General features: G+C 35.1%; 2 protein-coding genes across 2 annotated transcripts; one reads left to right on the top strand and one right to left on the bottom strand.

Moving 5' to 3' along the window:
* Positions 1-1,828: 1,828 nt before the first annotated feature.
* Positions 1,829-11,331, bottom strand: LOC104897971 (alpha-amylase 3, chloroplastic). Its single transcript, XM_010684949.4, has 13 exons — positions 10,846-11,331; positions 10,363-10,490; positions 9,942-9,996; positions 9,728-9,850; positions 9,522-9,639; positions 8,446-8,792; positions 7,075-7,754; positions 6,645-6,834; positions 4,997-5,103; positions 4,544-4,793; positions 3,578-3,700; positions 2,764-2,931; positions 1,829-2,408 (listed from the first exon to the last, which is right to left on the bottom strand). Exons 1-13 carry the CDS (start codon positions 11,110-11,112, stop codon positions 2,250-2,252), a joined length of 2,715 nt encoding a protein of 904 aa, XP_010683251.1. The 5' UTR covers positions 11,113-11,331; the 3' UTR covers positions 1,829-2,249.
* Positions 11,332-15,175: 3,844 nt separating this feature from the next.
* LOC104897972 (mitochondrial outer membrane protein porin of 36 kDa) lies at positions 15,176-18,235 on the top strand. Its single transcript, XM_010684951.4, has 6 exons — positions 15,176-15,374; positions 15,510-15,577; positions 16,772-16,882; positions 17,066-17,152; positions 17,249-17,457; positions 17,613-18,235. Exons 1-6 carry the CDS (start codon positions 15,326-15,328, stop codon positions 17,917-17,919), a joined length of 831 nt encoding a protein of 276 aa, XP_010683253.1. The 5' UTR covers positions 15,176-15,325; the 3' UTR covers positions 17,920-18,235.
* The last annotated feature ends 431 nt before the right edge of the window (positions 18,236-18,666 follow it).

An 18,666-nucleotide genomic window follows, 5' to 3' on the forward strand; every position in this document is an offset into this window, starting at 1 on the left:
GAAAGCGTACTCCCAGCTAGAGTATGCTCATCCAATCTATCAACATAAGGAAACTCATTTTCATGAAATTTCACATCCCTAATAGTCACCTATATCAAGATCAAACAAATTCCAGCATTTTTTTCAATAGGATAGTTCGCAAAGATACATTGTCTACTTTGACTAGCTAACTTATCCCCTTTACTCTTTTGGTTGTGAGCTTAACACAAAGAGCCAAACACGCGCAAATGATGAAAAGGAGGAGGGGTGCCAAACAAAATCTCATAATAAGGATATTTAAACTCAAACAAAGCAGATGGAGTACGGTTGATCAAATAGGCTGCACCTAATATACATTCTCCTCCAAAAAGGTAAAGGAAAACAACCCTGAAAACGTAAGGCACGACCTATAAGTCGTCTATGTTTATGTTCCACCCGTCCATTTTGTTGAGGAGCAAAGTGCGCGATCGCATAGGGCCCCTCAAAATTAGGGGCCTCAAATTAAGCCAAGTATATTTTGTGTGCAATGTAAATACACTGAAACCTTCTGGATAAATGGTAACGGGTGGTCTGCAGACTGCAAGCTATGAACTAAAGTCTCGGTGTCGATACCTACAGCTAGCATTCTATTTTTAGAACTTCTCTGAAACCTTTAGTTGACATTGCTTTCTGTCACTTAACTATATCATTAATTAGCTTGGAGATACATTACCCAATGACCTCTTCCGCGCTTCGATGATTACATTGCCCTATGTTTTGTACTTCCTCCGTAACAAAATAGATGTTACACTTTCAAAAACACATTTTTCTAAGCAATTTTTTTGAAAACGAGAGATATAAAGAGAAAAAAGGAGACCCATGTGATAGGGGAGAGATGGAGAGAGATTGTTGCCTAAAAAGAAAGTGTAACATCGATTTTGTTACAACTATATTTAGAAGGAAAAGTTATTTTTAATAATTTAACTTTTGCGCGTTCTTCTCAAACTAAGTCGACCTTTCGATTAACTATGAATAAATTAACGTTGTATCTACTTTTTTTATAAATGAGTTAAATCACAACGTCGTCCTATTAAAATGTGAAATGTATCATAATTTCAACGTCATTAAATCGTTTACAGCAGAAATATTATTCTAAGATAATTAAAAAAATTGACTTATTTTGAGAAGATCGCCCAAAAGTTGACTTATTAAAAATAATTTTTCCTATTTCAAAAGTGTAACATCTATTTTGTTACAGAGAAATTATTGAAAATCTACAGTTATATTATTTATTGGCTATTGCTATACCAATTAATTGCTAATTCCACCCATAAATTTCTCTACTTCTATCCTTCTAAATTTTGATATTTCAACTAATAGCATCTTCAATTCTCAATAGCTATCTTTAATACATTTATGTTCAACTTTCCAATAATTTAAACTAAACAACTCCCTCTTAAAAGTAACAGAAACATTACCTAAAAAAACAGAAGAAATAACTATAATTATCTCATTTTTTCCATCATAAAGACCTTTTTGTTTGTTTTGAATTATGAATTAGGGGTTCCCAAAATTAAATAATGGTACAGGACCCCCATTAACTTTGCCTCCCCCCTGATTTTTAATAACAACTTTGAGGAGTAAAACTCAAAGAGATAAACCCACATACTCCACTAGCCAGTCTCTCTTAAGCTATTTATACACATTGGCATATGGTATTGTTGTCCAGAGAACTAAGAAGCCATCATGCTCACTGGGTAGCCATGGCTCGAATCGACTCGAGACTTCAAGAGTACCTTTGTAGTTGCCATTGTCATGAATACTAAATCTGGTAACCAGAACTTATGCCTGATAGTACATAGTTCTTCCCTAGATAAGCCAATGAAATATAATGAGAAGATAGTGTACATAAGAGGACAAAGATACAACCCATTTAAACATGAGTGTCTTGTTTAAATGAAAATAGTACGAAATTGTGCCAGTACAAAATCAACTAGCGCTCCTCTATGCTTCCTCTTATGAAAAAATGTATAGACAGATCACATACACATCCAACAATTACTCGTCGAAGACATCATGTTCTTCCTTAGGCAGTAAAGGGCTAGAATAGGTCCACTTCACTGCAATGCAAATTTCAATCATCTCGAAACCCCATCTTTCTGGGTTTCCTGTACAGTTATAATGTTATAGATCCCGAGAAGTTGTGATGGTTTTTACTTAACAGGATCTACATTGAGAAAATCCATCATGAAATGCTTCCCAACTCACTTGAAGAAAAACGAGCTGAGTACTCACAATGCTTCCCAAACCTTGTAATCATTACCCTCGATAGCCAAGCTCCATTGCTGGGACTCGCTTGGCGGCTCATAATGGCCAGGTCCGATCTTCATGGCTACTTTATCATCTATGATTGCTGCATATACATCCCTCTCTGCTTTGTGTATGTTAACCTGAAAAGATATCCGTAAGGGTATTCAGTCACTTATACATCATTGCATCCACTGCCGAGTGCTCACTTAATCACAAGCAGCCGGGCATATAGAACTTTGTTCTTTCAAATTTCAGTAGCACAGTAAATCTCAGTGATAGTAAAGTAGCTGAAAGTATCCCTTTTTCTGATTAAATAAACTACTACTTATATATATATATATATATATATATATATATATATAGGGCGTAAAATTGATGAGAGTTATAGTGCGTATAATTGATTCTCATTTCTCATGTAAGTGTTTATTCTCATATGAACTCACTTCTATATATATATATATGTATATATAAGCAAATTTCAAGGGAGAAACTCACAATGCTCCTGCAGTTTATCTTCTTTCTATTTCTGACAGAGATGAGCGTAGAAATTTCATGTTTGTAGTTTGAAAAGATGTGATCATAGAAAACTGCTGGTGTTCCAGGGTGAGTCAGGATGTAAGCATACCCTTGCATTTCCTTGCCACCAGGAAATCTCCAATGACCCTACACGGAAGTATACAAGTAAAGATTAGCGAAAAGAACAATGCAAGTAGTCTGATATTAACCTTCTACTTTTGGAAAAGAGACCCCATCCAAATGGGCCACAATGCAGTCACATAGGACTTTACCAGACCAGACCAGACCATTCATCCCACCCTCCCCACTGACACACACAAACCAGCATCAAATCTAGAATCTGTTATTCAGACTCACATACCCATTTTCATCCCCCCCCCCCCCAAAAAAAAAAAAATCATGCACGGTTATATGTCTAAGTGTCCAACTCATCTTTTTTATGCAAATTTCAATGATTTTGGCCCGAAACAAAGCGTCAAGTACCCATTGTTCCACACCTATGTCACTATAATAGGGTGTAAAGGATCTGTACTTTAGGTAAAATGAAGAGTTCAGGTAACATAGTTTAGGATGCAATCCTTTCCCTTCAATCAAGCATTTTAAGCATGCAGTGTAATTTAACAAAACAAACAGGTGCCAAAATTTGACAACATGGACTCAAGAAAGAGAATCTAGAAAATGCTTTAGTGATTTTGAGTCCCGGACTCTCGGCCACACAGATATTTCCTAATTCCCAGTGACAAATACATACTAATGCCATGATATGAGAGAAGTGTAGTTAAGAAGCATGAACCTGAGTGGAACCGGTGTCATGATTCTCAATAAAGGTAACAGCACGAGAAGGCCACCAGCCAACAACCCCAGGCGGTTTTCCTTTTGGATCTGATAAACGCCAATATTCACATCTCTCCAGCACCTGAGGCAAATGACAGCAGTTAATAGACACAAATTACTAGCTTCCAGTAATGAAAACAAGATGGATAAACTGGAATAGAAGCTATGCAAGTCCATTAAGATGACTGCAACATGCTTGCATAACTGGAAAAGCTAAACAAAATATGCAAGTTGGCTAACATAAAGGTGAAAAGGTATGTAATTTTCAGAAATACTTGCATTTATTTGAACGCTAGTTTCCAAAATATATACTTAAACAAAAGCTGCATGTATATGGCAGTTTCCGAAATATATGTAGTTTCTGATTTAAAAAAAAAATTAATAGAACAAAAAAGGGACATTTGGCATTCAGGATTCAATATTTTCCCCTAAAGACAACTTAACATAACTAAAAGGAACTGCTGTGAACTTTTTGAAACTTATTTCAGTTTTGAATCAAACATGGGTAGCCCCTATTTGAACTTATTTGAACATATTTTCCCGAAAACTTTTGAGAAGAAAAGGATAAAGCCTTTGTAGTCAAGTCTAAATGTCGATTGTTGGGTGAGTTTATTTGGGTTTATACATATAATAACATACATATGTGCATGTGGTGTGTGTGTGTGTGTGTGTGTGTGTGTGTGTGTGTGCGCGCACATGCATAGAAAAAATTGATGGGAATAATCCCAACTTTTGCCACTCTTCTCAAAAAGTCCCATCAAGTTTTCCTATATATATATACAAACACACATATATGCAAAGTGAATGCAGTCATATCGTTTTTCATTAGTTAAAACTTTAAAAGTATATCATTTAAATTATAAATTTGAAAACAATTCTAAGTTGTCTCCAAGTCTTGTGACACATCAACAGGATAGATACATACAGAGTGAAGAATCCCTTTTGTGGTGACATCAAAAGCACCTGCAGATCCACCAGTAGCATTGATCCAGTCCACAATCCTCTGTCTATGAGCATCTTGATTGTAATCCATCTCTCCATATGTATAACTAAGTGAATCCCAGAATTCCCCGACAGCAAAGTAAGGTTTACTAGAATCGATGTAATCTTTGACATAACCACCCCAGAATCCTCGAACAAAGTCAAGCCTCCAGCCATCATAGCCTATGTCTTTCCTGAATATCATTTTTACCACAGAAAAATATTACATATTTGTGACACAGCACATGAAGAGTACAAAATATAAATGATATCCTAAAAGATTCACTAATGTGGAATATCTAATACTGACAAAATCAGAATTCAACTCAAGCCAGTGTCAATCATCCCAGATGATGATCAAGTTGAAGGATCAAAACAGCAATGCCAAGCAACTAACCTCAGCCAGCCCAGCCATTCTTTAAGATCATTTCTTACGAACTCTTGTGAATGATCAATGTTTGGTGCAGCATGGAAGTTATCTCCACTACTCTTATTGCCCCTACCCTAAATAACAAAACCAATCCTTAGTCATATAGGAATATTTTTGTGCTTGAGTCATGTACACCATCATGAAACAAAAAGTTCATAAGATCCAGACTTCCATGAACAACATGAAGTCGTATACTCAAGTATATACAGTCATGTTGCAAACTTTTGCAGAGCACACTAGATGCCATTTGTCATACTTATTCAAACGTCAAACACACATACAAATGTATCAATCTCCAAGATCATAAAGAACTCTATTCAAGCAGAATAACACAGGTACCCTCAAGATATGAATTATCAGTGTAAGCAAACTGCAATACTTGCCTCCTTTTGCCATTACTTAAAAGGAGAATAGTGATCTCAAAGAAAACTAATTTGCACCAGTTTTGGATGCGTAACACAATGTACCCTTCTTCAAGACAATTGCCCTAAGTCACTGTGAACCATTTCTTCTATATAAAAGTACGGCCTAGGCCCCCAATGACACCTCACATAGAGTGACACAGGCACCTTTAAAACAAGTCAGACCCAAGGGTTCACCCAGCCATCAAGAAAAGAAATGAGGTGGAGACTTAAAATTTTGGAAGCCCGTATCATATGCATACGCACAATCAGACAATCTTGACATATATATACACAGCAAATTACAGATCCAGTCACAAGAGGGAAACATGGTCACAATAAGCCATATAGTACATGATCTGAACAGCCCCTGAATTTGTAAGGAAGAACTGATGGTACTCACTAACCCAATTCAGCAATCATGACAATGAATGTAATAACCATCAAGAATTATTCCCTTCCTCCATCCTCCCCTTGATATGCTTACTCTAGTTGAACTGGCACTATACAGAAAGATGGGTTGATACTAAGTGATTCTTGGCTTTCCATTGTGTTCCAGGTGGCAGCTGACACAGGTATTATACTAACTGAATTTAACATCGGGGTGGCTTGGAAGCAGTGACAGATCTACTTTACCTCCAATGTGAGCAGCCACATCCCCATTTTCAAACAATAAGGTAAGTTCAGATAGTTTATAAGGGAAAAAGAATCATTTGCTTTTGTAGTTGCAAAAATTAGGAAAAGAATGCCAAAACAACAAAGGTATAGTAAAAGTATAGAACTCAGCAAACTTCATATTAACTTAATCATAACAGCGTCTTTTAAATTTCTGGATGTGTCACTTCTTGGAAGAAGTGCAGACAGGCTCCACAGCCTATTAATTATCGATTTCCACTGCACAAAGCTTTATAGAATTCTTGGTGATCATCTTGCCCTAGATGAGGTTTCTTCGTCCTGTCTAATCAACCTTAAGTTCTTAACAAATAATATTGAAACCCATCAGTTTCGTGAATCATACCAAGTGAAAATACTTGACAAATATCAATAGGAAAGTCACACATAAGGCAAGTGAAATCAATCTTGCAATCAGGTAAGGTCCGCTGCAATGTCATCAAACTCCGGAAATTCCATATCAAAACAATATATCAATGGAAAGAAATATATTTCCAACATATATACGGCAGTAATATAAAACATTAAATGACAGTCGAAACCTGGAAATGAGGATCATCAGCAACAACTGCACGATCATCCCAGTTAAGACGGCCTCCAAAAATATTCCAGACACCATTTTGGTTCTTGGAGTGTGCACAACGATGATTTATAACAGCGTCACCAAGAACTTTAATACCAACTTGATGGAAACTTTTGATAACAGTCTTCAACTCATCAACTGTACCATATCTGGTTCCCAAAGTCATGACAGCCAAAAAAGTAATAGCCATGATTTAGTCTGAATTGCAATTTGATGGCCACCAACCAAAATGCAAGCTGATAATATGGAATGCCTTCTGAATCACATATATGTATTAAATGCATCTAATAAAGAATGTCAATCTCATTAATGAACTAGATATTCATCTTTCCTAGACAATGAACCCCGCATAGAAAGATTAATAAATAGTTGTAGGCAGAATTTCTAACCTTGAATTTAAGTTATAAAGATCTTTTGGCATGTAACCCTCAGGTGATACAGATTCAGTAGGCGGTGGCAACCAAATTACAGTAAAACCAAGCGAAGACAACTCTGAAACTTTGTCCTGGAGCTCCATATACCATCTTCCAGATTTATGAGACTCCCAATTGAATCCTTGACATAATATTTCGAATCCAGTACCTGTCCCAGAGCAAATCTCGACTGGGAGTTCTATTTCTTCAAATCCTGCAACAGCTTCCTCAGAAAGAGTCATACTGGAGCTTCTAAAGATACCATATGCTTCAGCAGCCAACTTTTCAATCTCTTGGAGAATATCTTCCTGTGCTTCTTTACTTTTAGTCTTCCATTTTGTTTCAGATGAGATGCCAGTAACTAAATTCCGGATCTCTTTTATGATATCGTCCGTAAAAGGAGTTGTATGAGCTTCTTGATTTTCCACTGGTGGGTTTTCATCCCTTATGGGACCAGACAACACTTCCGAAGAGACATTCTTCTCTATTTCAGCCGATGAACCACCTTTATTATGTGTTCCAGACAGAGGGATAAAATAATCATTTCCCCTATTGTTCAACCACTTGTCATCATTCAACTTCAGCACAAAAGGAAATCCAGTGATTTCATTATCTAAAGTAAACAATCCTTTAGATCCAAATCCATCCTCTTTAGTCTGCAAAAGAGAAGGATGAAGCTGTTGATTACACAACCCATTACAGATGAAAATATATCACGCAGAATGAGTCTGCAAACCAAAAAGCATGGCAGACAGCTGATTATTGTAGAGAGAACATAAATATTCAAATAAGAATTAAACTCAAAACAACTATCTTGAAATATTAACCATTATCTTATCGACTAAATCACTCATTCTTGATTTCGTCAAAAATACCATGCGCTGTACAGCTTCATGTATTTACCCATTGTGATTTAGTCAGCAAATTTGATGGTCAAACAAAATATAGGTAAGCTAGCTTCAAGTGTATTAGTCAACTGTATTAACAGAACTATGTGGATGTAGAATATTATGGGCTTGGTTGCAGATTTATCAAGCAGTAGGAGTATCAAATTAGTTGATGCGTTAAACAAATGTGTTCCAATTTATCCAACAGACATGAGATTAAAACACGAAAATTAAAAACGGAATATTAACTAGCTATAGAACAGTAATAAAATTTTGAAAGTGTGAAAAGGACAAGCAGACAACATAAAATCGACTGCCTCATTCAAAGTTTCAAGCTCCAGAGAAAGATTTCAGAGAGTATTCACCGAAAGTGACTGACGAATAGTCACCAGTATGTATACATATAGAGACAGAGGAGGCCAAGTGACTTTTGTACCTCTTTCTTACGCAAGTTTCATACCTGCAATTTCGTACGCATTGCCTTATTCTTAAACACTTCAGTATTTGGTGGATGTGGTGCCGCTGGTACTTCCCATTCCTTTGGGTTGTCTCTACATACTCCCCAGTGAAGTACAACATCCCCGGGCAAATCGGTTTCTACAGAGACTAGATTCTTATCTGTCTCTGGGCACTTTCTCACAGAGACAAATAGTGAATTGCAAACAGGAACTTCTTTCACTATAGGCTGCTCTTCATAAAACCCTTCAAGTAACCTATTTGCTAAAGTGGGCTCAGGAGATGCTTCACCACTGCCTTCAGCTACACTCTGCGGTGCTTCACCTTCCAAAAGCATGTGAGACAAATTTCCTACATGAGGCAAGATCCCAAGAAATTGTTCACAAGTTAATAAATAAAAGCCCTCTATCACATATTTGTTCCTTAGAGCATAGATAAAACCACTTCTGTGCCATGTCTATCAATTAATATTAAGGCTTTCCCATGGCAGATCTATTAACTAGAGCATAAAAGAAAGCAAAACTGTGCTAAAAAACTTTGAATAGCTTGACTTCCAGAAATCACGAAAATCAACTTCAGAAGCCAAGTTAGCCACAACAACGAAGCACACCATATGAACAATTACATTCCCAACAGATTGCATCACGTGAACTAACAGGGTCAAGTTCAGAGAAACAGAATATAATCTAAAATATTAAGACTTTCCCACCCCTAAGTGCGTAATAACTATTACCAATCAAATCATAGTGTAGAAAGACAATCATGCAAACATGAATCGAATTAGAAAACCTAGGTTAAAGTCATATTAAGCTATCAGAAATTAAACAATTCTTGAAGCATGAAACAGCAACGGGAGCTCCTTGAAAAAAAGGATCTAACTAACAACAATGCAACAATCATTTGCTGTAGTTAAGAAGCACTGAGATGCAACACGATAGAGAGGTGTACCAAATGTTGCAATTCTTAAAGGTAATAAACTGCTCTCATTCATCAATGAGCTCCGGAAAGGGATAGACAACAGACTGTTAAAACCCATATACAAAACCTCAGTGAAAAGATGGACATCATTATATATTCAACCTGGCCATGAACTAAGGCCCTTCTTTCCAATGACATTGTCTCCATCACGGAGATTATCAACAAGAGGCACCACAAAATCCCTCCCTTTGTGCTGATACCATGACCCAGCTTCTTCATCCTGCTCCAATTCCAAACATGAAGGCAATATTCAGACACAGCTATAGCATATGCGTAAGAAACACAAGCTCCAACAACTAAAAAATAACCTTCAACACGAAGTTGATCGCCGCAATATTACTATTGCAATTGAAATTGATGTTCACTTCATGAAGGCAGTCCTCGCCCTCAGAGGAAGATGATTGTTTCAATGGCGTCTCTATAGCATAGTCCTGATATTATACATAAAACATGGGTTAAAACTATACACATAGAAACACTTTTACAACAAATTACAAGCTCTAATACGAAATGCACATATACCTTTATAGCAACCGAACCTGGAGGCCTCATTTCGTTTGGAGGTTGATCCCACTCACTGAACATCCATTAGAAACAAGAAACAAATACTTATAAATAAATCAACCTACCCAGCAAACAACCTATCACAACTCAATTTATGTTACTCCTTTCATTTGCGAACTTTTCGAGAGCCTCACCACCTCCTAGACTAAATTACAGACTTAAAACATTCAGGCTCCATATCTTAGTAGTGAATCAGACGGTTAGGACAAAATGCTTCAAGTTCAAAAGAGTCCAAATAACACACATTGCAAAATTTTGACTTAACCCGAACTAACTGACTTATGATCATAAATCATATACAACAAAACCTAAACCAAAAAATTCATGCACATTCAAACATGTAAAACATAGACAATATTAGATAGGTTAAATACACCACCTTCCAACATCACCCACATAATGCACACCCCAGTGCAGTACCCATTTCCCCGGAAGAGTGCACCCAACTGTCAACTGCCAATCATCTCCATCTTTTTGATCCAGTCTAACACATATCTTGCCCTCCACCTATCACATTCCAAATCAATCAGAAAAAAAAAAATCAGTACTACTTATCATTCTTTATACCAAAACATAAAAAAACAACCTAGTTAATAAAAACAAGAAATCAACATATTCATCACCCCAAATCAAGAACAAACATGACAATTTCATCAAAATAACAACAACCCACTTCACATAACCAACACAATAATTGAAATTTCACCAAACAAAACAAACCCACTTCAGAAAACCAAATCCTAAACATAAAATTCTTTGTCAAATTCAGCATTTTTATCACACCCAAGTTAATAAAATTGTAAAAGTTCTGATATTTATATCAAACAAGAAAAATCCACTTGATGGGCAATCAACTTCAGACCTTATTTAACCTTGGCAACTCAAATTCTTCACTGTAAACAACTTCAGTAGGTTCAGAAATTTGCGCAAGAGTTGTAGTTGCAGTACAATGAGCAACAGAGACACTTTTTTGAATACTATTGCTAGAAAAACTCCCTCTAATTTTGCTTGCTCTTGAACTGAAATTCAGTGAAAAGGGTAAATTTTTCCGAGATTTAATTGGTTGAATTTTGGGTGTAGGTTGTCTCAGAGCTAAGTGAAGGAGTGGTTCTGCAGCAATTGTCGACATTTTTTTTTCCAGTTGATGATGATCAGGAGTTTTGCAGAGAGAGAAAGAGAAAGAATGGTATTTTAAGATTGAGTTGGTTGGTTTTCTGCTACTAATTATAGTATAAAACTTGGGTTACGGTTAATCTCTACTTTTTTTTCCTTCTTTTGCCTTTACGTAAGCTTTGATTTATGGGGACCTACATCTCTTTACACTTTTCCTGGTTCATACCCTTTCACTCGTTTCTGGAACACACGTCTAGATTTTTTTTCTTCTTATAGAATCCAGGATATTCCAATGATTTTTTTTGTTGGGGTAGAGAGCACTACAGTCCACAAGATTAATTGATGTAGATACTCTTTCTGTCTCAATTTATTTGCTACATTTTGATCGTATGTATTATTCACGTCATAATTTTGAGTATCTTTTATTTCATACACATAAGAAAAAACATAGTCATGTTGGATCTTGTTTGATTCGTCCCAATTTGTATTTTTTAAATATATAATTTTTTCATATATGTAACTCAAGATATTGGTATTTGAAGTTGCATCTCGTAAACTGTGAAAAAACATAGTAATGAGCGTTACCTCCTTAAAAAGATTTTAGCAATTAAACTAGCTAACATTTACAAGATATTCGAATGATGGTTGGTTAGAGTTGTAGATATTGATGGAAAGAATGTAAGATAGGAGAGATTCGATTACGGTGGTTTTGGGTAAGATGTCGTTTAGAGGATGCATAGGATGAACTTGATAGAAGAAAGTGCAATCAGCTCCATATTATGGGATTAAGGCTCTGACATTATTGTTGTTGTTGTTACTAGTGGTGTATGTAATAAACTAAGAAAAAGTGAAGACGAAATATGATTTTAAGTCTTGTCTATCATTTTCCAATACTTCATCAACTAAATTGTTATACATGAACTATAATTAATTCATAAGTATTATTTTAGTCCATTTTCCTGACATACATTGATATTTTTTATAATAGTAGTGAGAATGAACTTATCAGTCTCAATACCTTTTAGTTCGACGACCAATTTAATAGGTTAGTTAAACCATTTGAGAATAAAAGGTGAGTGAAAGGAAATTCATACCTTATAAGATCCCTTAATAAGATTTAACCTTATAATCTTAAGGTTATAAAGAGCATTTCTAATCATTAGGTCAAATACTACTTGGTAGCACTCATTGATACTTATGTCGGCGGTTTGAATGCAAATATATGAGTTTGTGGATTTTCTCTTTCTTATTCTTGGAGATAAGGAGATGTTTATGGGTCCAAAATAACTTTGAGTGATTTTTAGTATTGAGCTTTTGGCCTTTGCATAATTATGACAAATGCTTTTGGAACAATTCTTAACTCTTAATGCCCCTATGTCGTCTTTAGCTAACTACTTCTTTTGTTCTTCTTTAGATTGTGAGATATGCTTCATTTAGTGGCCCAACTAAATTGTGTGGTTAAGTCTTTTTATCTAACTATTTCTTTGTAATAGTACTAAAAGACATAATACAACAACTGTGAGTATTAATATCTTTAATTATGTATAATAAACATAATAAATAGAAATTATATAGATTTAAAAAAAAAAAACATATGAATACAAATTTAAGAAGATCTTACATGATGATTGATACCTACCAATCCAATTAAGTTGGTCATAGAGAGCAATATATAGAGTTTGACCTTTGGTTTTAATGACAAATTAATGCACATAAATGCTAATGGCAAATACTTTGTAAAGAGTAAATACAAATGGCACATAGAACTTGTTTTTTTTTTTTTTTTTTTTGACAAAGGGTAAATCAAATTAAACTCAAAACAGAGAGCAGTTAACTAATCCTTTTCTTGCCTTTGCGGCTAAGTCATGGGCTAGGTTAACTGCTTCTCGCCTAACTTTAATACAGGAAACAAAGTGATAACTACTAGCTACTTTCTTTATCTCTACTATTATTTGGGCGATATTCTTATTTGTTCTTCCTTGACTGATCAGGGCTTGGACCACTTCTATTGCTTGTGTGTTAGTGGACAAAATGGGTATGTAAAATATGTCCTATTCCCAAACATGCTTTCATATTTCGGTTACTTAGGATGGGGAAGTTGAGGACCAAAATTGCCAAAATTGTCTTTCTTTAGATACAAATTAATTCAATGATTGTGTAAAAAAAATGAATGATGAAATCAACTCCATCATTTGTGCTAAATACAGAAGCATGTTGATACGTGTATGAACCAAGCCTGTTTGGTGTAATTAGTTACGAATCCACCTTATATTATAACATTAAGATGACAAGCTCGAATTCTCTATATGCGGTATTTAGGAAGTAGGAATTCCTCTTACCTTTTACCCTATTATCAAGCGTTTGGCCTGCAAATGTTATACCTAGAACATCATGCGTGTTGAGGTGTAAACAAGGTCTTTCGTCGTACCATTTAAAATATAAACATTGATAAGAATATGAGCCTTTCTAAATTCAAAAATAAGATTATGTTTTATGCTATAACTATTGTAATTTACAATATTGTGAATTTAGGTACTTGTTGTCATTCATATGCGAACAAAAAGCCTTTTTTCACATGTAAGTACTATATGTATTGAGTCAAATGCAATAGAGTAGTGAATAAATGAACTAATAAGGTGAAAAGATAAAAGAGGAATTCTCGAAAATGTTATTAATTAATTTTAGGAGGATTGTAATGAAGAGAACGACAAACCTACTCACAATTTACTAAAGGTATTGAAGATTGAGTAGTTCAAAGCCAGCCAATGCAATGCGTCTGATAGTTCCCGGCCTCTTATTTAGGCATTATATTTCTTCACAATTTTGTATTTTCCTACATAAAAGTAGTATTTAACTTTGAAAAAACTCTAAAAGCTTAAAGAATAGTGCATTTCTTGATAATTCTTGAAGAGAAATGGTATAAGCTTTAATTTATGAGCTCTCTTTTCGTTATTTTTTAATTGCAAATGAGAAATGAACAAAAATGAGAAAAAGAAAGAGAAAATAAAAGGAAAAACAACTCATTTTAGTGTTATTGCTCAACTGGTCAAAACCTAATAATATGCTGGATTGTATTCGTTTGCCAACAAAATACAATTCCACAAAGTTTTGTTTTCATAATTTAGTTTTTGACAAATTTTCTATTAAATGGTGGTTTATCCTCTGAACTTCGGATTTTTTACCAGGTACCCCTGAGGTTTTACGAAATTCATGAGGTACCCCTGCGTTTTTAAAAATTTAACGGTTACCCGTTAAGTTTGCATATAATATACTAGACACCTTCAAGAATTAATTGGTGTTGATTCCGTTAACATCAATGACCTGAAATCACTTGAACCTCGACCTAATTCGCATACTAACCAATAATATGCCAAAAATGTCCTTTTATAGTGATATAAATTCCTTTTTTTCATGCGATCAAAATAGTTTAAACAATGACCAAAATACCTATTAGAAAAATTTATCTGCTTTTAGAAGAATTTATTGGGTATAATATGAAATATTAGGAAAATTAGTATAAGGGACAACTAATTTTAGGTCATTTAAGTTAACATAATAAACACCAGTAAGTTATTAAAAGTATTTGGTACATTATACGTAAACTTAAAAAATATCAGATAATTCTTTGAAAACGTAAAAGTATCTTATGAATTTTGTAAAAGTTTAGGGTTACCTAGTGAAAAATTCATTTTAACTCTTACTGAAGTATAATTAGTTATTAGGTCCGGGCTATGCCTCGGGTAAAAGAATTCATTTATTAATATAGTACTTTATGATAATAACACTAAATACAACTTAGCCTAGTGATTAAAACTTTAGTATATGTACTTGAGGTATTGGAATCAAACCATATTCTACGCAATTTCTTAGTTTTTTATTGTACATGGATTACATGAACTAAAACTCCATAAGAAACAATTTCTTGTTTTCGCACGCCTTTTAATATATTTGTATAGATAGATTTTTATGATTAATTACACCCTTTCCTTTTTTTTTTTTTTGTGTTTTGAAATTCATTAAAAATGGATTTCTTGTCCCACAATACATCCAAATATAATTACAAAAATCCATCCAACGGTGAAGACAACACACTAGGGTTTTCACTTCAAACACCAAATATTCTTTGATTCTCTTTCTTTCATTACTTCTCTCTCCACCAGCACACAACCACACACAAACCACCGAAACTCTCATCTCTTTCTCTCTCCTCCATTTTTTTGACGAAAGAGATGGTGAAAGGTCCAGGACTTTACTCTGACATCGGCAAAAGAGCCAGAGGTTTCATTTCTTTTCTCTGATTTCCGAATTTTGTTCGACGAATTTCAATTTCTTTGTTTAATTTGGAAATGATTGCGCTAAAATTCGATTAATTTCATCGATTTTTTATGGGTTTCTTTTTTGCTGTTGTTGTAGATCTTCTATACAGGGATTATCAGAGTGACCACAAGTTCACCCTTACCACTTTCACCTCTAATGGAGTTGTAAGTCTCCCATTTTTCTCTCTCCTTTTTTTTTTAATGTTTTTTCGTGGTTTTTTTTTAATCTGATAGTTTGGTGTTAGTTTCGTGGATTTAGTTTATGAGGAATCATTTTGGGGGAAATGATTAACTGTATGAATGAGAAGATCGCCAGATTTTGAGTGAAATGATGATAGATGGATTTTTAGGGTTTTCTGGGTTGTGAATTTATTATGAAATCGGATGGATGAAATTGTTAGTGAACATTTCCATTTTTTTTTGTTGGGGAATGTTTTGACCCTATGTTACCTGAACATTTCCAATTTTTCTGGGTTGTGAATTTGTTATGAAATCGTGTAGCTGAATTGGCTATGCTATGAAAAATTTCAATGATTTTGGCCCAAAATGAAGTGTCCAAGTGTTCGTGTCAATGTCCCAGTGTCAACGATTTGACATGGGTACTGGAGGTGAATTGAAAAGTCCATGTTACTAAGATTTGACCTAAGATTAGTTATGGGTTTTGGGGTGTGTCAATTGTGTTTGTTTGTTGTGATATTGAGTTCACGCTGTGACGAGTTGTAAAAGAAGGTGAAAGTGTGTTCTATCATTCTATGCCCTATCAGAATGTAGGTGTTGACTTTTTAATTCTTTATATTGCTCTGGACTTTCGACTCTATTAGCTTTACTATTTTTACTGCCATTCTAGGAATTTGCTTTCGTCCTTTGCATTCTCATGAAATGAAACTATGAAAGGCTTGATGTTCTTGACTGTGCAATGAAATTTAGGATTGACTTTTGCACTTTGTATATTTCTATGGAGTTTAGACTCCGTTAGCTTCGTTGTTTCTTCTCCTGTTTAAAAATCTGATTTTGTCCTCACTCTTGTGAATTAGAAGGTTCATTTTCTTGCATTTTTTAATAGGGTTTTTGCAATGAAATTCTGACTTAACAACTTGTTTTTAATTAGCCAGCATTGGCATTATGGTTTAAAATATGTTTGCCTTTGCATGTGTCAAAAATAAGAATGTAAATACATAGAGAACAACATCACATTTTAAAGGGCCATTGCATATGGGAGTTGGGGATAAAAAACTATGTATGTTTTTGCAATTGCTGGTTGTTGCTGAATTATTATTCTATAGTGTAGAGAATTATCCCGATTGGTTATGCCTGATGTGATTTCTTTCTAATTTGAATGCCTGACTTGGTTTCTTGCAGGCAATCACTTCTACTGGGACTAAGAAGGGAGAGTTGTTTTTGGCTGATGTGAGCACTAAGTTGACAAACAAGAATATTACCACAGATGTGAAAGTTGACACTAACTCCAACGTGAGTGGTATATTTTTGTATGTATTATCGTCAATGGATACCAAGTTCATGATGCCTAAGCTGTATAGGTTATATAATTGATAAGTGAGCAAAAATTGATGAGATATAGCATGATAAAATTTGATGGTTTTAGTATTTTAATCTTTCAACTTTTTTGCTGTCTCTCTTTTCCCCCCTCCATAGCTTTTCACCACAATCACAGTTGATGAACCTGCTCCTGGCTTGAAGGCTATTTTTAGTTTCCGTGTTCCTGATCAGAGATCTGGCAAGGTGACATTGAATTATCTTTCTAGTACTTTTCTTGCTTAAATGAAACATGATTGTGGATGTTATGGATGGACGCCCTAACTCTGAGTATGTCAACAGGTTGAACTCCAATACTTGCATGAGTATGCTGGCATCAGCACAAGCCTTGGTTTGACAGCAAACCCTATTGTTAACTTTTCTGGTGTTATTGGAAACAGTACTCTTGCTTTGGGGACTGACCTTTCATTTGACACTGCTTCTGGAAATTTCACAAAGTGCAATGCTGGATTGAACTTTACCAATACTGATCTCATTGCATCTCTGAATGTGTAAGTAGCTTTTTATGTTCAATGCATCAGATAATTGCTTGGCTGAATCAATGTGCTCTGATCGCTGTAGAGGAAAGAAAGTATAACCTCCTACCTGATTTAAGTGTTATATTGTTAGTCAAATAACACTAATGGTGACAATTATCCCGTTGCAGGAATGACAAAGCTGACATCTTGAATGCTTCATACTATCACATCGTGAGCCCGCTGACTAACACAGCTGTGGGTGCTGAGCTGAGCCACAGTTTTTCAAGTAATGAGAACACACTTACCATTGGTACTCAGCATGCACTGGACCCACTGACTTCAGTGAAGGCTCGTGTCAACAACTATGGGAAAGCAAGTGCCCTCATCCAGCATGAATGGCGTCCAAAATCTACTGTCACCATATCCGGTGAGGTGGACACGAGTGCCATTGAAAAGAGTGCTAAACTCGGATTGGCGTTGGTTTTGAAGCCTTGAAGGTTGCCATTGAGATATTGATGATACTTCTTTATGTTTGGCTATAAGATCTTTGTAAGGGTGAAAATAAGTAGGCTAAGACTTTTAGAGAACTTTTTGTTTGGAATGCATTCATGGGTTTGGTTGACTTGCTTCATTATGGTGGTCAATTGTAAAAAATAATTCTAGCTGGTTGGTGGACCAGTTGCCTTTTGGCTTTTGTTTCCAGCTCTTTGGTCTTGACTTTTTGATGAGAATGTCTCTTGAGCAACAGCTTTACTTGCTAAGTGTTGCCATTTTTAACGGAAATTGCAATCTCATGTGGTCTTCAGTTTCATACTTTCATTCCTTATATTTTTTCCCCTCGTACTCATTATTTTAAAGCTGTTTCTTACATTCAAATGCAACATCGGATTATTTTTCTGAGCAAGGTAGAAAAACTCGAAAAGTTCCAAAGCTAATGCACTTAAGTTGTGATGTCAAGAATGCGTCTTGTATATGGGCATCATGTTATTTTTCGCAGGAAATCCGAATCTCCTAAGAAACTTAATGGCAGGATTCAAACCATGTAACATTTTGATTATTGTCTCAAACTAGGAGGAAAGATAAATCTTTAATCATTGGACGCCGAAAATATATGTAACACGTTCGTATTATCGTATATAGCGTTCATATATAGTGTTTGCCTTGGACCTTGGTGATTATAGTGTGTTAGTGATATTTAGTGTTCGTGTTTTGGTATAAACCCCTTCTTTTCCTATAAATACT

Source organism: Beta vulgaris, chromosome 6 (assembly GCF_026745355.1).
Source record: "Beta vulgaris subsp. vulgaris cultivar EL10 chromosome 6, EL10.2, whole genome shotgun sequence".
In the NCBI taxonomy this organism is placed as follows: domain Eukaryota; kingdom Viridiplantae; phylum Streptophyta; class Magnoliopsida; order Caryophyllales; family Amaranthaceae; genus Beta; species Beta vulgaris.